Source organism: Myodes glareolus, chromosome 9 (genome assembly GCF_982192425.1).
Source record: "Myodes glareolus chromosome 9, mMyoGla1.1, whole genome shotgun sequence".
NCBI classification, from domain to species: Eukaryota; Metazoa; Chordata; class Mammalia; order Rodentia; family Cricetidae; genus Myodes; species Myodes glareolus.
Window position 1 is genome coordinate 21,061,520 of NC_142034.1, and position 23,863 is coordinate 21,085,382.

Genomic DNA, 23,863 nt, shown 5'->3' on the forward strand with positions numbered 1-23,863 from the left:
ACCCAAGCGCCCGCCGCTGGAAAACTCTTCCGGCTCCGTGAATCTCAAGGGAAAACAAATACCGCAAGGACCAACTAGTCCAGGTAAGGGTTTCAAAGAACCTTTATTCACAATTCTTTAAGTGGCTATGTACAAGTACAATGGAACGAACGACTGGACCCAGATGGTCAAGACGTGCCCGACTCCAGATCCACCTCATTACCCACACCATGCGGCTTCGCGTCTACCCCAAACCCCATTGAAACGTTTTAAATAATAAACATCCTAGTTGGCTTGCAGTGTGAATTGTGCTTTATTTAGAAGCATTCAAGAGTTAGACTGTAAATAAACAGATTATAAGTAATTAAAGTTGCCATTTATTATAAATATCAACTAAGTTAAATAATACTATATAACTATCTTTTTCCCCTTTGAGCTGGGGTCCAGATTCCGTCTCTTAAACTCTTACCACAAATAAAATCTTTAGTGTTTTGTTACCTCTTTCACCACCTGTACCCAAAGCTCTCTTTCATAAACTAAATGAGATCTACAATTCTGCAAACAAGCTTCTTCTCATTTATCTTAGAGTTAAACTAAGTTTTTGGAGGGTTAGCCCCATCCACTACTTCCTGTCTCTCTAGGGCTGGATACTTTAGAAGAGGATTACAAACATTCAGAAGTCACCAGCATTTCCTTGTGTCCTCACCCACATCTGAACCTTACACCAAGATGAATGTTTGCACGCATCTGTTCTTAAGATCTGTTGACAGTCACCAAAAAAGATGACTTAAATTTACCTTTCCCTTTATCTACCTAACAGGTGGGTTTTTCCTTAAATAAAACTTTATGCAAAATTACTCCAACAAGCACTGCTCGATAGGTGCTGGTGGGTTGACTAGCACGCCCTTCTGTCCTCCGAGGTTCCTGCCAGGTAGATGAACACTCAACTGCACCATAGGGTTCTTCTGAAAGCCAAGTTACTTATTTACTAAATCTCACAGGGAAATGACTTTCTTGATCTGCTATCCTTTAAGGTCATGTAGCTATGAAGCTTGGAGTTGGTTATAGAAATTAGGAGAATAAATTCTTGAAAACGGTCAATGTTAATCTTCAAAAAATAAAAATCAAACTAACATTTAACAGCCCATTAAAAACATCCACATGGAACAAAGGAAAACACTCAACTTCAGTACAAGCAAAAGGAAAAGCAGTCTACAGGAAGTTTAAGTAACACACTTCCACATACGACAGTGGAGAGTTCTGTCCACATCAGCTGAAAACTGTCTCCCACTCATCCCATTTCTAAAAGGAAAATTTAAGTTCTGGTCTTTGATTTGCTTCAAAAAATACTGTAACAGGCATTGTTTTGACAATTCAGTGACACTCAATATAGATTCATCAGATTAAAAAACAAGCAAGGGCTTCCACCCACACCTCAATGACAGAAAAAAGATCATCTCTGAGCAGCAGGCAGTTATTTAATACAAGATGAGTCCTAGTAGCGGTGGCTGTACCAGTCGTTGTTGTTGATGTGAAGCAGCTCTGTTACAACCTGCAGGATATTGTAATTGTATTTTTTCAGCAGCCTCAGGTTCAGCTGCCTGTCGCAGAATCCCATTTCAAAGAGATGGGCCATCAAGGCTGCTGTCTGATCTTCAGAAACGATGGGCTGTGCAAAATAAGAAGTATACATTTTCTGCATAATTTAATCGCTGATCTTGTAAATCTTTATTACATGGTCATCCTAGTCTTTCCTGACTTACAATGTTAGGTGACAAGAAGCAAGAGTACAAGCCCTCCTCTCTCCCTGACAGGTCAGCAGCGCGCTGGCTAGGAATATGCGATAGGAGAGGGGGACAGAGGAGGAGAAGCTTCCGAGGACTTAATGAAAGCAGCATGCTTAGGCATGGTGGCTCATACCTGTGATTCCAGCTTGGGAAAAGATCGTAAGTTTGAGGCTAGCCAGGGCTCTGTAAAGTGAGCCCTTATCTTTAAAACCCCAAACACACACACACCACCCATTATTCAGCCAAGTAAAAATTGAAGTGCAAGATGAAAAGAAGCCTTGAAGACTTGTGAACATAAACTGTGGTGCTAGGGCAAATATGAATGAACAAGCGAGATGTACTGAAGATGGCACGGGACAGGAGACTTTACCAGGTATGCAAGCAAGATGGATACAGAATTGGGAATTATATCTCAGGCAGTCGTTTTACCCTCAGCATAGAAGTGATCTCATTAAGATAAGGCTAACACCCATTTATGGAAATTCCCACCCTCCCCATTTTGAGACTGGGATATCTTGGAACTATGTAGACAAGGCTGTCCTTGAACTCAGAGATGCTGCCTCCACCTGATATATGCCAAGACATGTGCTATCCCACTGAGCTATAACCCCGGTCCCTCTCTCTGCTTATTTAGAGCAGTCTAACCTAACTACCACCCTTGACAGGTTTAATCTACTCATACTTTGCAGTTCTTTTTACCTTCACCACCTCAGAAATTTCCCCTCATCTGTATTGACATCACTTAGCTAGGGAGGCCAACCTCAAGTCTCTCTTCTAAGCACTTCCTTCTACCTTATGCGGACTAGCGTTTACTTTCCTTCCCCCATGTTGCTAGCTTTGGGACAGTGAGGCACACTTAACTGTCAGATTCCTCACCACTGGTGACAGCTCTCTGCAGCATTTAGCACTGCCTACTGTCCCTTTATGGAGCTCCCCAAGTCCCAGCAGCAGCCCTGTTTCCCTCTAAGTTTTGTTTTTGTAGAGTTCTATTGCCTTGATCCTTAAAGGCTTCTTCTGCCTTCTCCATTTTTCCTGGATAATCCCATCCCAAAACACAGCTCCTGTTAGAACCTGCATGCAAACAACTGTCAAACCAGCCTCAGGTCAAATCTCTTCTCAGTGATGGAAATGTACACATTCAATCGCAAGATGGATGGCTTTACTTTTAATCCAGATAAACTATAAACTCAACACTAAGCAAAACTGACTAGATTTACTCTTATTTAAACAATAGCTTTTTCATTGGGGGGGTGGGTATTATGCATTTTATTTTATGTTTATGTGTGTGGTGCTCATGTGGACATCAGAAGACAACTTCTATGATATAGGTCCCAGGGGTTGAAACTCAAGTTTTCAAGGCTTGGCAGCAAGTACCTTGACTCAGTGATCTCATTGGCCCTACTTCCTTCTTGTAATGCATGGTATTACTGAGTACCTAAGTTAAAGCTTGAGATTGACTACTTCTTTTTTTTTTTTTGAGACAGGGTTTCTCTGTTCTGTGTTCAACAGCCCTGGCTATCCTGGAACTCCTTCTATAGACCAGGTTAGCCTCGAACTCAGAGATCTGCCTACCTCTGACTCCAGAGAGCTGGGATTAAAGGTATGTGCCATCATCACCTGGCTCCTTGACTTGACTTCTTCTTCTTCTTTTTTATTTTTAAGATTTATTTATGTATACAGTGTTCTGCCTGCATGTATGCCTGCTTGCCAGAGGAGGACACCAGATCTCATTACAGATGGTTATGAGCCACTCGGGACCTTTGGAAAAACAGCCAGTGTTCTTAACCTTTGAGCCATCTCCCTAGCCCTCCTTGACTTCTTTTTAAGCACTTAAACTTAAAAAACACACAAATTCCAACATTTCTTTTTTTCTTTTTTCTTTTCTTTAAGACAGGACTTCTCTGTAGCTTTGGGGCCTGTCCTAGGACTCGTTCTGTAGACCATACTGGTCTCAAACTCATAGAGATCCGTCTGCCTCTGCCTCCCGAGTGCTGGGAGTGTGTGCCGCCACCACTTAGCAAGTTCTGATATTTCTATCTCTTTTACATTATTATTTTTAATAATTTATTTAGCTTTATTTTATGTGCACTGGTGTGAATGTACCAGATCCCCTGGAACTGTATAGTTACAGACAGTTGTGAGCTGCCATGTTCGTGCTGGGAATTGAACCCAGGTCCTCTGGGAGAGCAACTAGTGCTCTTAACTGCGAGCCTTCTCTCCAGACCCCCACTGTTTTTTTTTAAACCTTAATTTCCACCTATATGTGGATTTTCATGTAGATTTCTTTACTGGTTCTGTCATACCTCTATACTGTAGAAGAGTGACCTCACTAAGAACAAATCTGATCACATCAAAATCACATCCTTAAAACCTGTCCATGGTGGGTGGTGCCTCATGCCTTAAGTCCCAACACTCAGAGGCAGATGGATCTCTGTGAGTTCAAGGACAGCTTAGTCTACACAGTAATTTCCAGGGTAATCAGAGCTATATATATATATATTTATATAGATAGATAGATAGATAGATAGATAGATAGATAGAGACTGTTCCAAAACTAACCTTCCTATGCCTTAAAATAAAGCCTAGCTTCCCTTTCCCACCCTCACCCTCTTCTCCTGACTCAGCACTCACTCACTTCCAGCTCTTGCTAGCTAGCTACTCTTATTTCATTTTTCAAAGAAACAAGCCCCTGACAAAGGGATTGAACCCAGGGTGCTAAGCAAGAGTTCTATCATTATTAAACTACATCTGTACCCCTTTTAAAATTTTATTTTAAGGAAAGGTTTCACTGTATAGTCCAGGCTGACTTTGAACTTTTTTTTTTTGACAGACTCTTTCTGTCTCCACAGTAGCTGGGATTACAGGTGAGAACTACACATCCAGCATTCAAATACTCTTTCCTGGGGGAACACTTGCTTTGACCTTTAGGCCTCTTTCGGATATTGACTTCCAGGAAGCCTCCGTCCCAGCAGGTGGAGGTGTCCTACCCTGTCCTGGGATCCTGTCTTATGCACCCAGTAGCACCTGTAATTGTGGCTCTGTCCACACAGTAGGTCTTCAGCAAATCTCAGGTTCTTTTCCTTTTCTCCCCAGAGGAACTTGATTAAAAAGACAGGAAATGGCAGGGCTATGTGTTCAGAGACTAAGTCTGCATATAGTCCATGCCATGTTAATTGCCAATCCAGACAGAAAGACACTGCCATTTTTACTGGTGACTTAGGGGCTGAAGTTAAGGAAAAGAAACCACACACTGACCTGTGCAGTAACTGGTGGCCCAGAAAATAGGGCCTTGTACGCAGAGGCAGCAACAGACAAAGCCCCCTTCACCAGTCCTCCAGCAATGCTGCTCCCATTCTGGTGCCTACAGAGGAAAACCAAATTATCTCCCCAAATAAAATCATGACAAGATAATGTGGGTGCTAATCTTGAAAGAAAATGAGGTATCCTTAAGAGAAAAAAAAATTAGATGTAAAAAAAGAGAATGGACTGTTTTCGGAGCTACACATCATGGTTTGATGCAGGGCTTGGTTGGCACAAGACAGGAGCACTGCAGGAAACACACACCTTGTTACCATGCTAGCTTTCCATGCCAGCTGTAAATTAATGTGTTCATGGGCACACATGAACATCACACATTAGCACTGTCTGCGCATCTCAGAGAAAACACCTGGCAAAGAAAATGTGATTTTTCTGGATACTGATCTGAGAAGACAGGGACCAGAGAGGTAGCTATATCTAAGAAAAAATGGCCCAGATGCACATGGGGCTTAACCTTCCTGTCTTTGGGCACTACAGGGGAGGTGAATTTTTGGGCAGTCCTTTCTTGTCTGCAATGTGAAAATGCTTAAACATAAGCTTTAGTTGTCTGCTTTAGCTCTGTCCAATGTTGTGCAAACGCTGAAGAACAAGAAGGAATGAGGGCTCTCCTTCCTGTGCTGAGATGCACACGCTCTGAGAGGCTCATCTGAGCAGAAGCAGTGCTGGGATGTCCACCTGCTCCTGAAGAGACTTCACAAGGTCATTACCTTGAGTGGTCATAGCTCTTCTGTCTGCTGTTTACCAGTCCCGATGAGCCTCTGGGCTCTAAAAGCAAAAGAGTTGTTGGTTAGATGGGTGTCCACAAGCACCTAGGGTTTCCCAACAAAGCAAAGCTATTATTGAGGCAGGTGGAACATTAAAAGGGTGTCTCCAGTCTTTCCTTCTTTTCTCTTTATTAAGTTTTAGAAAGCTCTGTGGGAGGTTTAAATAACTGAGAAAGACAAACTGTCTAGAAATGCTATACAAGGCGACTTCACTGAGTAAAAGCTTCTAGAATCCCAGTACACTGATATGTTGGTTCACAAATATTTTTTTAAGATCTATTTATTTACTTGGTGTACTTTGGGGTTTTGCCTCTATGTACTTCTGTGTGAAGGTGTCAGGTCCCCTGAAATTGGAGTTACAGGCAGTTATGAGCTGCCATGTGAGTGCTGGGAATTGAACCTGGGTCCTCTGGAAGAGCAGCCAGTGCCCTTTGTCACTGAGCCATCTCTCCAGTCTGTCTCAAATGGTTTTAGGTTTGGCATTTTTTCCTATTTATTTATTTAATTTTAATTAATTAATTAATTTAAAATTTCCACTTCCTCCCATTTCCCTCCCACTCCCTCTCCCCCTTACTGATGAATATCTTGCATATCACCATAGATACCTTCATCTGGCGAGGGATGGAGATAGAGACAGAGACCCACATTGGAGCTCCCAAGGTCCAGATGAAGAGCAGAAGGAGGGAGAATATAAGAAAGGAAGGCAGGACATCGAGGGGTGCGTCCACCCACGGAGATTGTGGAACTGATCTAGTGGGAGCTCATCAAGGCCAGCTGGACTGGGTCAGAATGAGCATGTGATCAAACCGGACTCTCTGAATGTGGCTGACAATGAGGGTGGACTGAGAAGCCAATGATAGCTTTGGCATTTTTAGGAAGTGTCTGTGAGGACCTACTTACTACTTCACAGTGCTACTGTCCTGACTGTCCAAATAAGAGGACAGATCCACGGGCATCACAAACCCATTACTCTGGTGAGGCAAAGGCGCCGCAGCTGGCACCTGGGCTGCCTTCCTCTTCCTGCCACGGAGCTAGCTCCCTAAGGTCTACATATATACTTGAGAGAGCAGAAACAGCACATGAAGGAGCACAGAGAGAGGGAAAAGGGCAAGTTTCAAGGCCACGAATCACAGAAAGGGACAGGACAGCCTGATGATACCTGGTTTCCAGTGGAAAGAAGTAAAGGGATGGAGGTGAGGATCAACTTGTCATTACCTCCTCGGATCTCATCAGCGACGGGAACTTCTTGGATGGTAACTGGTGAATCCATTCCTGGGGCCCCGTGCTGTACACAAGGGGAGCTCCTTTAGAAAGACACAGTATGGGAGGGAAATTGAAAAGCAGTCACAGCAGTGGTAGGAAAACAGTAACAGTGCAGTCATGCAATTCTCTGCAGGTTTCACACTCATGGTCCCCAGCACGTGTGAGCGAGCTTGGGGATCTGTTCAGAAAGGCTGCATTCTACTCGACTTCCTTGTTAGCCACAGTCTAGCTGGAAAAACTGGTTTCACTCAGGTCACTTCCCCCATATCAGATGGTACTAACAGACTGACAGCTTACACCCCCCATCAGCTGGCACTAACGGACAGCTTACCCCCCCCCATCAGCCGGCACTAACAGACAGACAGCTTATCCCCTTACATCAGGTGGTACCAACAGACGGACAGCTTACCCCCCCCAACATCAGCTGGTACTAACAGATGGACAGCTTGTCCCCCTATATCAGGTGGTACCAAGAGAAGGACAGTTTAGTTTCCTGAGTGGTTTAAATTATGCTTAGGGCTCCCTCACTTCCTGTACCCGTAGGAGAGACCAATGGCCCAGATCCATAGAGACTTATGTACTTTCTGGGTTTGTGGTATACATCCATAAGGAATTTAATTTCCTAATTGTTCTTTGTTTGTGTTAGTACCTGGAGGATGAAAGCTTTTCTGTTTTGCCCAGGCACTCATGAGTGCTAGGTAGATGCTCTAACACTGAGCTAAATGACAAATCCTCATATAAGTTTCTGTCACCTTCATTCAACTCAAGAATTAAAACATGAAGATCCAAATGTTTGTGTGTTTAAAGATTTTTCTCTTAATTATAGAAAAATAAGTACACAGATGCTCATGGAAGTAAGGTCAACTAAAGCAAACATTTGTTCAAAGTCCAAATTCACAAGTGCTGAGAAATACGAGTGTGACCTTTCATTCATTTGAGTTTGGAGATTAAGCTGGTCATTTCCCCTCTGAGGAACAGGACGGCTAAGGGGTGCTGAGCAGTACCTGGAGAGTGGTGGTGGAAGTCCGACCACCTCGGGGACTAGGGGCACTGTGTCCAGAGTCTGTGAGGTTGTGAGGATGTCACTGATGCTCTGCTCCTGAGGCTGGCTCTCCCCTTCAGGGAGTCTCTCTCCAGCTTCAGTTAGCTCCTGCCCAGCTTCAATCCTAGGGTCGCCTTCAGCCCCTCGCTCTAGGCCTGGCTGTGAGAGGGCAGAGCTGTACATGGAGTCCCCCAGGGGGCGGCTGGTATCAAAGCACTCAGGCAGGATGATGATATAGTCTTCGGAGGAAGCAGAAGACTGACTCTGAACTTCATCTTGGAGTTCCTCTTCTTCCTCAGCAATGTGGACAATCTCTTCCCTCTCATCTCCAAGTGGTCCTTCTTCAGGCAAGGCAAATTTCACTAAGGAACAAAAGTAATCCTGTGAGGACAGGCTAAGCAGTAAACCTCAGTATTCTCTCGGCAAAGCCTTGTGGATCATGAGCTGGCAGAAAAGCCAGAGTGGAAAGACCCAGAGGGATGGGCTGCTGCTGGAGCCATAACTGTATTCTATGCTTCAGATCATGCCAAAACAAACAGAATGGAGTCAACAGAAACAGGTCTGTGGGCAGAAATGGCCACACTTCCTATGACCAGTGGGGTCTTACAGCCTCCTCCTCTTCATCATGACAGCTCTATCCCAGCAGGTAAGCTAGCTACCAGGGCTAAGAAAAGGTACTGCTGTGTGGTGAGCACTTCGGGTTGTATGCTTGCTCTCCTCCCCTGGAAAAGTCATGCAGTCAGAAGAGAACACAGGGAAACCATGGGGGCGAGAAAAAGGGTGGCCCAAGAGCCTATCTGAGCAATAACTATGAACAGTTTGCACAGCTTTCTGACATTTTTAAAAAATGATTCATCTCATGTGTACTAGTGTTTTATCTACATGTATTATCTGTGTGAGGGAGTCAGATTCTCTGGAATTGGAGTCACAGACAGTTGTGAGCTGCCATGTGGGTGCTGGGAATTGAACCCCAGTCCTCTGGAAGAGCAGCCAATATTCTTAACCACTGAGCCATTTCTCTAGTCTCACCTTTCTGCTATTTGTATATATGTGTAAAAAAGTATTCATGCATGTGTTCACTTTAAGCAAAAAACCCGACAGTCATGGGCTGGAGAGATGGCTCAGAGGTTAAGAGCACTGGCTATTCTTCCAGAGGTCCTGAGTTCAATTCCCAGAAATCACATGGTGGCTCACAACCATCTGTAATGAGATCTGGTGCCCTCTTCTGGCCTGCAGACATATATGCAGACAGAACACTGTATACATAATAAATAAATAAAGCTTAAAAAACAGACAAACAAAAAAAAACCCCACAGTCATATTTAAAAACATATAGACCAATTCTTTTTTTGTATATGTGCGGTGCATGCTGATTACACCTGTATATGTGTTTGTGTAGGTCAGGGGAGGACACCAAGTGTCTTCCTTTATTGTTTTCTACCTTATTAGAGACAGGCCTCTCACTTAACCTGAAGCTCAGCATTTTGATTAGGCTGGTTGGCTATGAGCTCCAAGATTTGCCTGGCTCAGTTCCCTGACACTGGGGTGACAGGGGTCACAAGTAGACAGGGCTCTGCTTGGCCTTTAGGAGAGTATTGAGGACTCGAACTCAGGTCCTTTTGCTCACACAGCAAGGACTCTTACCACTGAGTCATTCCCTAAGAAATTGAATTTTTAGACAATGAATTTTTAGAAATTGAATTTGAGACATATGGTACTGGCTCTATTAATTTGGTACTAGCAATCTGTTGTGAAGGTAGTGTGTGTGTGTAAGTTTGCAGATAGATAATGGGACTGTGAATGGAGGCTAGAGGACATATAAACACTGGGTGTAGTTCCCTAGAACACTCCACAGTCTGCCCTTTTTTTTTTTTTTTTTTGAGACAGTGTTTCACTATGTAGCTGGCCTCAAACTCAGAGATGTGCCAACATCTACACCTCAAGTACTGGGATCAAAAGCACATGCTAAAATGTCCGTCCATCTGCCTTATTTTTTTGTTACAGGGTCTCTCACAGTACCTGAGCTTTTTAGTTGGGTGCTAGTGACTGAGCTGACCTCCTCATGCTTGTAAGACTATTAACAGCCACCTCTAGAACCCATAAAGTTTTGGTTTTTTTTTAAGTTTTTGTTTTTTAGAGACAGGGTTTCTCTAAGTAGCTGTGGTTATCCTGGAACTTGCTCTGTTCACCGGCCTGCCCCTGCCTTCTGAGTGCTGGGATGAAGGGTGTGCACTACCACCTCTGCCATGAAGGTATTTTTTTATGGTAAAATTTAACCTTGGGAAGCAGTGTGGTACTCCTGTGTTGTCTGTCCTATGTTTTCCAGACTGCTGCCCTTGGGAAAAAGCAGATGACTTGGTTGCCAGTGGGAGCGTCTGCTGAGGAGCTGCCAACTTACAGGAAGAATCCTTTCTGCAGAATCCAGGGGGCACAACCGGTTGCTGTTCCTCTGTGGTCTGCAGCTGCAATTCCCCTGAGACAGTGCAGAAACAAGTTAGGGTGGCTTCCTTGTTCTGGTGTTCTAGTAAGAATACTAGCTTAGTCAAAAGCCAACGTGATCAGAGTTGCCAACAAAGATCAGTCTCCCTCCCCTCTCAGCAAGGAAGAGCACCTTTCAGTGTCCAGATGCCACCTTGCTAGCTGGTGGAAATATAGGGACACTCACTCTGTGGGGACCTCTGCCTACAAGGTGGGTTGTGGTCCGGAGCAGCATCCAAGGTAAGGGATCGGATTACAGTCTCACACACAAACTGGGTCCCACTCAGGTCTTCCTCTGTTTCTTCCACTGAAGCAGGGGCCTCAGACTTCCTCTTTGTTGACACGGTGCAATCTGAAAGACACACAAAGCTTGTCTGTCACCTGTGTTGAAAGAGTTGAGAGCTTTCACCAGTCGCTGTATACTAAGCCTGGTGAGGTACAAACAGCTGCTCTTGCTCTCATGAGGGAAGACTTAGAGAGCCCGCGGGAGGTGCTGCAGGACATCAGTTTGCATGCTGAGGAGAAGTTAGTAAGGAACGGGTGTATGGAAATAGGCGTGGAATGGGAAGGGAAGGTACAAGTGCTTTATAGACATTTAACCCCTTACCAGGAAGTGCTTTAAATCCCGCCCCTTCACTCTCTTCCTGTATTTGCCCCAAGCCTGGCTTCTCTATTAAAGGACTGTCATGTGGCAGAGGAGACATGCAGGGAGTCATATCTGGAGAATGAAGACAGGAAAACCATCAACTGAGAAAAAGCATGATGTCACAAACAATCAAGTGTCCAGAAGCAGCAGTTGGTAAGTTTTTTGCTTCCTATGGGGTTAAAACAAACCCAAATATGCTCCACCACCTGTCGTAAAGACCTTCTCCAGATCACCAGAAATGCAACTACCTCTCACCAATCAATGCTGGGTCACAAAAATGTAAATGGCCTAGCAGGTCAAAGCCAAGATACCAATCTACGAGTAAAGGAACAAAGGGAGAAGAATGAAGAAGGGGTTCCTTTACAATAGGAAGTCCTGCACACACTTGTACTGTGGCACTGACAGACAGCAGGGAAAGGAGGAGATGGACCACGGGTGCAGCTTTACCATGACATGGGAGGACTCCCCACCCTCCAGTGCCTCAGACTGTAACACCAGCACCTAAATAGATGAGCCAAGACATGCTTACCCACAGGGGTGTTGTGGGGCACTCGCTCCAATTCCTGGACAATGTTTATATCCAGCAGCTCAAAGGACAGCAGGTCCTAGAAATAGAGATGGCCAAATAACAGTGTTTGCAGTGCAAGTAAGAGCCACGTCCTGTTGCAACTGGGCCTACAGGCCTTCTGGACATTCCCTGGGCTCAATTCTGTTCAAATTCATGACCCTCTTCAATCAAGTGAAATTAAAAAGAGTGAAATGGGAACCAACGTTCTCAAATGCCTAACTGCAGGGAGGAGAGGAAACAGCGGGCAGGCCAGAGAAGCAGCCTGATATGAAGAGGACACTAGAGGGAAGCTGTGGGGAAGCATAGCCTGAGCTTCAAACTCATGACAACAGTTTAGAAACTTGCTTTACAGATCACATGCCCATTAAATACAGTTGAGTGGATCAAGCTTTTTTTTTTTTTTTTTTTTTTGAGATAGGGTTTCAACTGTCCTGGATGTCTTGGAACTTGCTTTGTAGACCAGGCTGGCCTTGCCTGCCTCTGCCTCCCAAATGCTGGCATTAAAGATGTGCAAGCCCGCCCATCTTTAACTTCCCAGAGCCATGGATGGCCATGCCATCTCTCAATAACAAGGTGAGGACTCTCTCCCCAGTGCTCACGCCCTTTCTCCCCTTTTCTCCAAAGTGCTGGTTGTTTACCTGGGCAGTCAGAAGGTCCACGGATGGAATGTACAGTTCTCTCTCGTTGTTAACATTCTGTGCCTTCTGTGGGATGCTGGTTCCTTTCCCTTCTGTCTGCTTTGTCACTTCATCCAATGGAATCGCTTCTTCAGCTAGAAGAAAAGTTTCCTATGGAGACAAATAATCGGGGCACATTTTAGGGCCTCAACAGAGCTCAAGCACCAGGCTGACAATGCCACTCCTAAAAGAACAATACAGCAGAACCTCTACGTTCAAATTTTTAATTTTAATTTAGACTTCTAGAAAAGCTGCAGAAATAGTAAAGAGTTCATATACTGTTTCAAAAAGTAGTTAGTTATCTCAAATAGGAAATGAACACTCATTTGCACCAGACTCTAACAGGGGAGTCTCCTCTACTAACAAAAAGCAATGGCAGACAGCAGCAGGTAACAGGCATGTCATTAGTACTCAGGGGTATTCTAGGAGATGAACATTAAGTAGAGAAGCTACCAGAAGTTCACAGGCTGGCCAGGCAGCCCTTCCCTGGTACAGCAAGCACCATCACAGACAAAAATCCTCAGGGACTGCCTGTACCAACCAATACTTTAAAGACATTAAACACCCTGAGGAATAGGCCAAACACGATCAAAAAAGTATTGGGGGAGGGGGGAGAATAGCCTCCAAATCCACATGTTACAAGCTTGGGCCCTACTCTGGGCAGTGGTGGTACACAACTTTAATCCAGCACTTGGGAGGCAGAGGCAGGAGGATCTTTGAGTGTGAGGTTAACATAGTCTACAGAGCAAGTTCCAGGACAGCCAGGACTACACAGAAAAACCTGTCTTGAATATTCAAAAGCTTGACCCCTAGAGGCATGGTATTACTAGACAATAAACACAAGGTAGAGCCTTACCTGAAGTCCATAGGTCACTGTGGGCATGTGACCAAAAGGAAATGTTGGCCTCTGGTCCCTTCCTCTTTTTCTCTTTCCTTCCTGAACCCAAGTGGCTTCCCCCCCCTCCTCTCTGCCATATGCTGTCTGCCAGTACAGTCTAATTCCCCTACTAGAGGCCTAAAGCAATAAGTCTGCCTAATAATGGGTGGGAACCTCTAAAACTGTGAACTAAAATAAACCTTTTCTCTTTAGAAGTTAATTATCTCAAGTATGTTATCATAGTGACAGAAAACTCAGAAATGGTAAACTTTAGGAAGTCTTGAAGAAAAGCAAGCTATAAATGAGTTCTCTTGTGTTCAAGTCCCCAGTGTCCGTCTGCGTCAGTCCTTAGCAAGAGTTAGCCTCAAACTTGCAATACCCTTGCTTCAGCCTCCTAAGTGCATGGAATAGAGGCATGTGTCACCAAGCTTGACATTCCTAATGACAGGAAATCATATGGTATGTGGCAAAGGCTACAGTGGAAGCGCTCACCTCTTGCTCACAGGTGAAGTCATCAGCTTTGCCTGACCTGATCAGGCCCCTTTCAACATTCTCGGGGCTCTCAGCAGAGGGGAACGGATCCACTATGATGCTGCACCAGACCCGAGGCCCAAACTGCTGGCCTTTGTGAGAAAGTCGCCAATGCGAAGTGTATGTTCCCTCTAAGGTTGGAGCGATGAACTCCACAGATACAACCCCCACATGGCCAGCCTTCAAGCAGGGAACCAAAACATCCTTCTTCTCTGTAGAAGCCAGTGTCAAGTTTCCCCACATGAACTTGAGCTGAAAAGAACAAGAGAAAGCTTGTCACCTGGGTCCTTTGCGACCGTGCACCATTGCCTTTACATTTAGTGAGGAAAAAATACCTTTGTGTCTGTACTCCACTTCACATTTCCTGTGTTCTTCATCCTCCAGTGTTTGATAAACTTGGTTCCTGGTTGCAGATGAGTCCCGTCAGGCAAATTCTCATCTACAAATGCTGCACTGAGCGTTGGCATAACTGGGGCACAGGGCTGCAAAGGAAGCCTGGACAGGAATCCAAAAGCTTAGTTACTTGCTGTCAGTTGTGAAGGCTTCTGCACATGCCACACTGGGATTCAAGAGGCTGACTGCTTTTAAGGATGTACTAATACGTTTGCTTTAAAAACTAACAGTAATTAGGCCCTGTGAGAAGGCTTAGCAGGGAAAGGTGCTTGACACGCAAGTCTAGTGAGTGACCTGAACCCCATAAGGCACAAACGGCAGAGAAAAGAGAACTGACCTCACAAAGTTCTGTGACCTTGATATGCATGTCACACCACAAATGCCAAACACCACACACACCATGTGCACACACACACACACACACACACACACACTAAAAATACAATCACAGCCGGGTGGTGGTGGTGTATGCCTTTAATCCCAGCACTTGGGAGGCAGAGGCAGGTGGGTCTCTGTGAGTTCAAGGCCAGCCTAGTCTACAGAGCTAGTCCTAGAATAGCCAGGGCTGTTACACAGAAAAACCCTGTCCTGAAAAGCCAAAAATAAATTAATAAATAACAAAACCCGAGACTAATAAAAATCCTGTGTGTGTGTGTGTGTGTGTGTGTGTAAAAGGCTAGGAATTAACTCCAGGCCATAAAACAAAATGATGCCTTAAGGGCTAATTAAAAGTGTCCATAAATACAAATGTAGACTTGCTTCTTTTGCTCCCAACCCAGCCAGACTGCTTACAGAAAAGACAAGTCTGAAGCATCACCCCCATCCTAAGAGAAGTCTGAAGCATCACCCCCAACCTGAGTCTTACTAGTTTCTAGCTCTCAGAAAAAGGTATCAAAACAAGTGTCAAAAATAACTCCTGAAACAGCTTGGACCAGAGAATGGCAGTTTAAAACAGGTGAGTGCTAGAGAGACACGACAGGTAAGACAAAAGATGCTGAAGTTCCAGCTGTAGAGAGCTGACTCCAAGCCACACTCCCGCGCTGGTCCAGGACTTACATCAGGGTGTGAGACTGCAGAAAGTTCTCAGGTCGGCCCAAAGGGGACCTGGGACTCTGGAATCCATGGATCGAGTTCCACAAATGAATCTTCCTGTGGAGTTTAAGCTGCTTTTTAAGCTCCTTGACCTCTGCTTTCCGCTGTTTCTTCTCAGCACGCAACCTTTGCTTTTCTGCTTTCACAAAGTTCTTATCCACCTGCTTCTGGAGCCTGTGGGATAATGAACACTGTCTTAAAAAATAAACTTTGAGGCTATCTGGAGCTAAGTAAATCCATCAATGGCTAGCATCTAGTTTCTCAATTCCTTTTATAATCATCATTTCCACTTCAGTTTCAGGCAACTGTTTAATTATTATGCAACAACTGAAAAGAGCAAAGGAGGAAGAGTACTGTGACTCTGTGGTATCATATGACATCACTGTGACTCTGTGGTATCATATGACATCACTGTGACTCTGTGGTATTATATGACATCACTGTGACTCTGTGGTATTACATGACATCACTGCAGTTTTCTACTGAGACTGTCTCTCTATGTAGCTTAGTCCAGTTTAGAACTCAGGATGGTTCTGAATGCTGGGCATCTCAATTTTTTTTTTTAAAGATTTATTTATTTTTAATTCATGTGTAGGAGTACTTGCCTGCTAGCACGTATGTGTACCACATGTGTGCCTGATGCCCGCAGAGGCTAGAAAGGACATCAGATTCCCTGGAACTGGAGTTATAGACAGTTGTGAGATGCTATGTGGGTGCTGGGAACTGAACCCAGGTTCCTCTGCAAAAGCATCAAGTGCTCTTAGCGATCTTAACCACTAAGTCATCTTTCCAGCCCAAACCAGATAATTTTTTTTTCAAGACAGGGTTTCTCTGCCTTCTGAGTGCTGGGATTAAAGGCACGTATCACCACCACCTAGCCTATGGGCTCCATCAGATATTTTTAACATCAGCATGTTGTGTCAGCAGAATCAAGAAGCCAATCAATCAGATGCGCACCCTCAAGCATATGGCTTTACCTGACTTGTTCAAGAGCAGCAGGCAGACGAGGAGTGGGACACTTTAAGTGGGAAAATGGCTCAGAGGAAATCACAACAGGTCTTCGCAACTTTAGCAGGACATGGTTATTGTCATGGGCATATGGTCCAGCTTCACAATCTTCACAGATGTTGTAGGATGGGCACAGGCTGTGTGAAAAGAACAACATAGTAAAAACCTTATAGTAGCAGTCCTGAAGTGGAGAGGAACAACTTTTTATTTGCTCCATTACCAGTCAGGTGGGACTTGGTTATGTGGAGCCTATGCTCCTCATTAGTAACTTGTAATCATACCTATTTTCATGAAATAGTTCACAGGAAGGATATATAAGATCATTTTGAACAAGGGGGGTGTCTCTCCTTAGTGATCTAATTTTGCCTGATTCTGTTAATCCCAATGTGTGAACGAACGGCACTCAGAATACTTCCAAGAAAACCCACAAAACAGGTAAACGAGGAGCAGTTTGTGCTTCCAAATCCAAGCCACATCACCTACTGCTCAGAGAAGAGACGTCCAGCTTCCCTTCCAGTCCCCAGCATGCTAGGCAGTCACTGTCCTTGCCCAGGAATCGCTTACCTACACTGGTAACGTACACCAATGATCCTTTTTTGGCAGTGGCTGCAAGCAATATGCCAGCTGAACTGGTTCTCTGGTAAAAACAGTGTTTCCTCTGAAACAGGCATTGGGACTTCAGAGGGGGAGGAATCTAAGGGTGACTTCTGGAGGACAAGCTTCTCCTGCAACCTCTGTTCAAGCTTCTCAACCGTTTCCTTAACCACTTGTTCTCTGAACTGCAATGCAGAGCAGAAGGGGGAGGAGACGGACTCAGTTGAGGCACTGGAAAAAGTGCAACGAGAACAGCAAAAGCTGAAATGTCCCCGTCTCTGGTGGAACTTAAGAACATGGCTGATGGCTACCGGGGAAGAACACAAACGTTACAGGTCTCTTCCTTGCATGGCTAAGCTGACTCTTCCTTGGGATGACTGTTTTTGTGCCTTTCTCAAGCAGAGGTCTGTCTCTTTTCACATGCTCAGAACTAGACTGCCTCTTTTCACGATGCCCCAGGCAAAGGCAACAACTTCCTTGACCACATCTACTTGATGTCTGGAAATTATCAACTGCCACTCTCAATCACCTAAAGCAGAGGCTGCAGCAATCTGGGTTCAGCTTTCCTCCTGGGCCAACAGTGCTGTTAAAACCCAAGCTGGAGAGAACACTCACCGTCTCCAGGTAGCTTGTGAACCAGTCTGGGGGTTTGTCTTGAGGCTGCTCTGTGTCACAAGGAGTAAGTGGACATGGCTGTGGAAAAATACAATCCAAGACCGTGGAAGTTACTTTTCTTTTCAAAAAGTAATTCTTCCAAAATGTGTTATTTTTCAGGTTTCTTTTATCAAATGTCACAAGCATGTACTTTTTCAAAAGTTACAGTGTGAGGCATTGGAGAGATGGCTCCGAGGTTAAGAGCAGTAGGTGCTGAGTTCAATTACCACCAACCACATGGTTGGCACACAGCCATCTCTTCTGATGTGCAGGCACACACGCAGGAAGAACACTGTATACTAATACATAAATAAATCTTTAAGAAAGAAAAGTTACAATGTGAAAGTGTTTTCTAGTTTCTTCTCTTTCTCTAGAAGGAAACCAGGGCTGTCAGTTTCAAAAATTCTGATCCAGATGGTCGATATAATACCCAATCTTTGTGGATATTTGCAGAGACTGTGCATGCATGTGGAGGCTGGAGGACAGCTTTGGTTGTTTCTCAGGCACCATTCACCTTTTCCTTCTTTTTGAGGCAGAGTCACTCAATGGCCTGGAAACAGCCAACTAGGTTAGGCTGTCTGGCCTGTAAGCCCCAAGGATCCTCCTGTCTCCACCTCTTAAGTGCTGAGATTACATGTATGTACCACCCCTGGCTCTTCGGAACACAGGCATACATGTGGAAATCAGAGGACAGCACTGGATGTGGTTCTTGGCTTTGAGCGAGAGGGTCTCATCTCTCTTTTGTTGCTCACCACTGTACATGTCAAGTTAGCTGGCCTGTGAGCGTCCATCTTGCCATAGGAGCACTGAGATCACAGATATATCATGTTTACAGGCATGACACTACTGTGCCTGACTTTCATATGAATTTGGGGGATTTGAACTAATGTAACCATGTTTGCACATCACCTCTTTACCCACTAAACCATCTTTCCAGCCCCGCTCCCCTCTTTAAAACCTGACTCAGGTTCTTGTGCTTTCAAGGCTATCTCCCCAGCCTCCCTGCCCAAGTCTTTCATGATTATCCGAAAGTTATCTAAGAGACAACGAGATGTAACGCTGAGTTGGACAGAGAGGCCATCATCTTCATACCTGTGCTGCAGGCTCCTCTGTGGGCTTTTTATCTGATCCCAGGACTTTCACCACTGAAGAATAATGTGCAAGTGGCTTCTTCCCTGTCCTGGCAGTCGCTTGTTTTTCTACTACAATTTGGGGGAATGCTTCATCTACAACATGGCACCCTTCGTGGACTTGCATCTGTAGTTGGTTTCCTTGCTTAATGTTAGCCATCTGAAAGTGTGTTACAAGAGCGTGTTACAAAATGAGGCTACAATATGATGTCTCAAGTGGAAAATTAGCACCTGGCATTTTATGATCAGTAGTGATCAAAACATTGTATATTAAGAATGCTATAGAAAGTTACCTTTAAACCATTTATAAAGTATGAGACAAACACATTTCAAATTTAGTCTTAGCATCCATTCCTAAGATAATCTCATTATGAATGTACAAATATCTTCTCCCCCACCCCCAAAAAAAGGCATGTCAGGTTTCAAGCACTTTGGAAAGAGACAGTCAACCTCAACGTTAATATTAATATCTAGAACCTTTCGTCAAGATATTAACTACAGCTGGGCGTGGTGGTGGTAGTGCATGACTTTAATCCCAGCACTCAGGAGGCAGAGGCAGGCAGATCTCTGTGAGTTCAAGGCCACTCTGGCCTATAAAGCCACAGAGTTCCAGGACACCTTGGGCTGCTGTTATACAGAGAAATTGCATCAAAAAAAAAAAAAACCAAAATAAAACAAAACAAAAAACTACAAATAGCTTTATTACATTAAGATTTGAGGAAATTTCTAGGTGAGATTGTGAGGTTTTCCCACTAACTAGATCAACCTTTAATTCTTCTGACTGTTTTGACATGGGGTCTGTCCACGGTTGCCCTTGCTGGTCCAGCTTAAGGTCCTCCTGTTTCACCTCCTAGGTACTACAATTACAGGTGTGTACTACCAGGTCTGGCTTTTACCTGGCTGTTCTATAAGGTATTAGCAACCATGGCAACCACAAAGCTATGCCCTGTAGCTAAGCGTTTACCTTTCACTGACCTCTCACTTTAGGAGTCAGCTTAAGTAGCTGTGTTTTTGTAAGGAGCATTTTCCTAATCATGTATTCTGGAAATTCTTTCAAGAAGTAGTCTTGTTTTCATCAAAGTATATAAGTGTTTAAGAAAAATTAGGGACTGAATGGCTAGAATTCTAGCCCCCTTTGTCTCATAACTGTGCATTCTAGAGGCCCTGAGTTAGACTGGTACTGCCAAAAACAAAACAAACCCCCAAAAAAACCACCCACCCAATTTTTTTTTTTGTGTGCACAGTAATATTTTGGTTGAAGCAGGGTTTTGCTCTGTTGCCCCTGTTATCCCTAAACTAGGCTCAAACAATCCTCCTGCCATCTCTTTGTTTTTGAGACAGTTTTGCCACACAGTCAAGGCTAGCCTCAAACTTACTATGTAGTTTAAGTTGTCTTTGAACTCAGTGGTCCAGGTACCTCGGCCTCCTGAGTGCTGGGGTTACAGAAGAGCACCACCACACCCAGGGCTTCTTTCTAGATGATAAGATGGTGGCACCAGACCAGCGGCGAGGTGACACAACAACCTGAACTGTATTAGGAGCTGCTGCTGCTGAGTCACACGCCCTACTTACCAGTCTCCCTAACAAAATGGTGTCACTCCATTTATTCTTAGTTCTTTCCACTGGAGTTCAGGGTTAGTAAATATTTTAAAAATTATTTGAAAATAAAATGAAGTAAACATTACCTTAAGTGCTTCTTCATATTCTTCTAAAGTAATAAAAGAAAGAGAAAAACAAGGGACTTATTTATTTTTATCAGTTCTAAGGATTCCATTGTATCATCAGTTCTACAGTTTTTTGCTTTTTGGGGGGAGGTTTAGGGTAGGGAGTAGAGGGTCTAGCTATGTAGCCCAGGATGACTTCAAACTCACAATCCTTTGTGTGTTGTGACTACAGACAGCTAATCCTACAGTTCTAGTGTAAAACATGAAGACTACAGCTAATGTACTATATTTAGGAATTTCAGCTACTGTCACCCTGAAGTGGCAGAGGCAGGATGTGGGGATGGCAATTGTGAGATGACACATATTTTAATTTCTTTCATTGAAGTAACCTTTTAAAGCCATCTCTGTATGTATCTTGTATCAATGTTATACATCTTAAAAATATAAAGTTTATTTTAAAAAAAGTAAACCCAATCCTCAAATTATTATAATCCTTACTATGGAGTCACTACCCTTTTGTTAGACAAACTTCCTTCTTACCGTTGTATGGTGCTTTTCCCTCTGGCCATAACATTCTTGGCCTCTGCCCCACAGCTATGTCAGAGCATAACAATACAGTGGCAGCCAGAGCTCTGGCAACAGAGCTATTGGTACTCTAGGAAGCTGTCAGGAGACCCTTGCCTGAGATGCCAACTCCTTTCCCCAGCTGCAAATGGTCTTGAGAAATGCCAGCCTATTTACGGAAGCTAGAGGGCTAAAAATGGGATTCCACGATGCAGTGGGATTGCAAACCAGGATGGGGTAGTTGTTTGGGGGTCACCCATACTCCTATCTGTAACACTGCTCTGCAAGAAAGTCTACAACCAAGCTGGACTTTGGTGAGATTTTGCTTTGATCTGTTACTGGTGCCTACCTGGTATGGCTGGACATTTGTTTGCATCTCCCTAGGAAAAGTGAATGTGGCACTTACCCATGCAAAGAGAGCTATTCCAGTACAAGGTATCCACCCAGCTCCTCTACCTAGGCTTTGTGATGCACAAGATTAGGGGAGTGCCTGGACTATCTATCATCTTACCTGGTTCAAATATAGTTTTAGGGACTAAGATATGAACTATAACCAACCATATGATAAACATGATTTGGTTATGCTTTGAAATTCACATATGTGCCAGGTCAGAACAAATGCAATGTTAGCAGAATGAATTGTTTATGATGAACTAGATGGATATTATTTTCAGAGGATTAGCATCTTAAATACAAAGTTAGATAAGACCTGTCATTATGATCCACATAAGTGTACTATCTTTTATTTATTTATTTATTTTAAAAAAAAGGCATGTAATAAAAATCCTCTATGAGGCTGGGGATGCAGGTGATAGAGTGCTTGCCTAGCAGGCACCAAGCCCTGAGTCTGACTCCTAGTATTGCATGAAGTGGAGGTAGAGGCATAAGCCGGTTAATCTCAGTATTCAGGTGGAGGCAGCAGAATCATATGTTCAAGGTCATCCTAAGCTATGTGATGAGTCTGAAGACAGCCAGGGCTACCTCCCGAGACCCTGCCTTAAAAAGAGAGAAGGAAAAAAAAAAAAAAAAAAAAAGGAAAAGAAAAATCTCCTACAAAACTAATGCCCATGGTACAATGCCAATTCACAGCATGCCAAATTCTATTCTAAAATGTATGCTAGAGCAGAACATGGTTGAAATGGAAACACCCCAAGGAGCACATGAATATTAGTCACTATGTAGCCCAGATGCCCTTAAACCTGAAACCCTCCTCCTTCTCAGTACTGGACTGCAAATAGATACTACCATGTCGGGCAAACTTTAAGCAATGCTTACTAGATTTTTCTCAGGAACATACCTTGACTATTGATGGATACCTATGAAGAGAAAAAAGCAACAGTGAATTTTAAGTCTCATCACCTGACATTTACGTACTAGGGCTAGCCTCATGTCCAAGTCCCAGGTCAGGCGTTCAGCATTTCCACTACTTTTTAAATAACATGCTCTGTTTTATCTTAGGGACACTAAATGGTACCATAGTGTAGGGCTAAAAGCCTGGGGTCTGAAGCCTTTACTCCATTCACTGCCTTTGTGTCTTCTACAAAATTCCTAAGCTCTCAGAGCCTTTGCTTCCTCATGGTAAATAAAGATTATGTCTCCCCCCACAGTACTGCTAGTCTGACGCATTAACCACTTAGTAAAGCGTCCCTGTTAACATCGTCATCCACTAGGTGATAGCCTTGCTATAGTTTAGGGTCTCTCTCTGATATCCTCCATGTTGCTTTCTCCCTTCCCAGCTCCATCTCAGATGCCACTAATGTTCATAAAGTATGAGATTACCAAATATATTTAAACTACTAAGCAAATGAGACAACATTATTCTGAACCCTTTTGTCTTTTTTCCCTTCCAGCTCTCTGAGATAGTCTTTTGTTCGAATGACCAGGTTGGCCTTAAACTTCCTGGGATCCTCATGCCTTAGTCTCCCAAGTACTGGAAATACAGGTGTGAACCATTAAAACGAACCTTATTCTGAACTTTTTAAACTGTATCAGTCTTGATAAGATCCCTATTCTAACTGTTTAGGGGGGGCACAATTACTTTACCTCTTCATTTTCCTCATCCAGGTACTTTATCTGAATAGTATTCAGATCAAATGAAACTTTTACCTGCAAAGGAAACAAATGGGTCAGTGTACCTCAGTATATAAAATTAAGTATTTTAACTTCATTCTTTTTTTCTCCCTTTTTTCTTTTTTGTGTGGGGGTGGTGGTTTGGTGTGGACCTTTCCAAGACCACAGCTCTTACAGTCTGCAGGTATCAGCCTGTGCATCACCACCTCGTGGACAGGCAGAAGCTCTTGAACCCAGAGCTCACAAATTTGGCTAGTCTAGTTAGACAATTTGCTACCAGGATGAGCTATATGGGCTCCCTAAGCTCCAGATTACACACAGACCACAACACACATTTATATGGGTGCTGGGGATCTGAATGCTGGTGCTCACACCTGCATGTCAAGGGCTTAACCCACAGAGCCCTCTCCCTGCCTCTTATTTTTATTCTTTTTGTGATGCTGGGGATGCAATGCAGAGCTTTGTGAATACCAAAGTATATCCCCCCCAAAAAATCTTATACTTAAAACAAAACAACAACTACAAACTCAAAGAAAACAGACTGTACGTAGTAACAGATAAGGGGGTAATATCTGTAAACAGAGAAAAGATAACCAAAACTAATAGTAAGATTGATAATCCAAGGGCCCAGTATGGCAGGGCACATCTGTAGGCCTCTACTCCCAGAGTCTGGGAGGCGGAGGCAAGCAGATTTCTATGTTTGGAGCCAGACTGGTCTACACAGTGAGTTCCAGAACAGCCAAAGATACACAGAGAGAGCTAAC

The 23,863-nt window shown here is 43.9% G+C and overlaps 1 protein-coding gene across 5 annotated transcripts in view; it reads right to left on the reverse strand.

Moving 5' to 3' along the window:
• Positions 1-84: 84 nt before the first annotated feature.
• The window catches only part of Nbr1 (NBR1 autophagy cargo receptor), a 29,487-nt gene continuing 5,708 nt past the window's right edge, over positions 85-23,863 (reverse strand). For 3 of the 5 annotated variants that reach the window (XM_048445743.3, XM_048445742.3, XM_085695834.2), the window contains 20 exons: positions 23,073-23,135; positions 22,327-22,345; positions 20,487-20,509; positions 18,764-18,961; positions 17,633-17,710; positions 16,988-17,202; positions 16,393-16,560; positions 15,380-15,589; positions 14,266-14,425; positions 13,892-14,182; positions 12,484-12,633; positions 11,807-11,882; positions 11,239-11,349; positions 10,819-10,983; positions 10,552-10,626; positions 8,116-8,515; positions 7,064-7,152; positions 5,792-5,849; positions 5,022-5,127; positions 85-1,648 (listed from right to left, as the gene is read on the reverse strand). In XM_048445743.3, the coding sequence (XP_048301700.1) occupies positions 1,475-1,648; positions 5,022-5,127; positions 5,792-5,849; positions 7,064-7,152; positions 8,116-8,515; positions 10,552-10,626; positions 10,819-10,983; positions 11,239-11,349; positions 11,807-11,882; positions 12,484-12,633; positions 13,892-14,182; positions 14,266-14,425; positions 15,380-15,589; positions 16,393-16,560; positions 16,988-17,202; positions 17,633-17,710; positions 18,764-18,961; positions 20,487-20,509; positions 22,327-22,345; positions 23,073-23,135 (2,829 nt within the window). In that variant the 3' untranslated portion in view covers positions 85-1,474. The remainder of the gene's footprint in view (positions 1,649-5,021; positions 5,128-5,791; positions 5,850-7,063; positions 7,153-8,115; positions 8,516-10,551; positions 10,627-10,818; positions 10,984-11,238; positions 11,350-11,806; positions 11,883-12,483; positions 12,634-13,891; positions 14,183-14,265; positions 14,426-15,379; positions 15,590-16,392; positions 16,561-16,987; positions 17,203-17,632; positions 17,711-18,763; positions 18,962-20,486; positions 20,510-22,326; positions 22,346-23,072; positions 23,136-23,863) is intronic. The other 2 variants (XM_048445745.3, XM_048445746.3) reach the window with 2 other exon arrangements.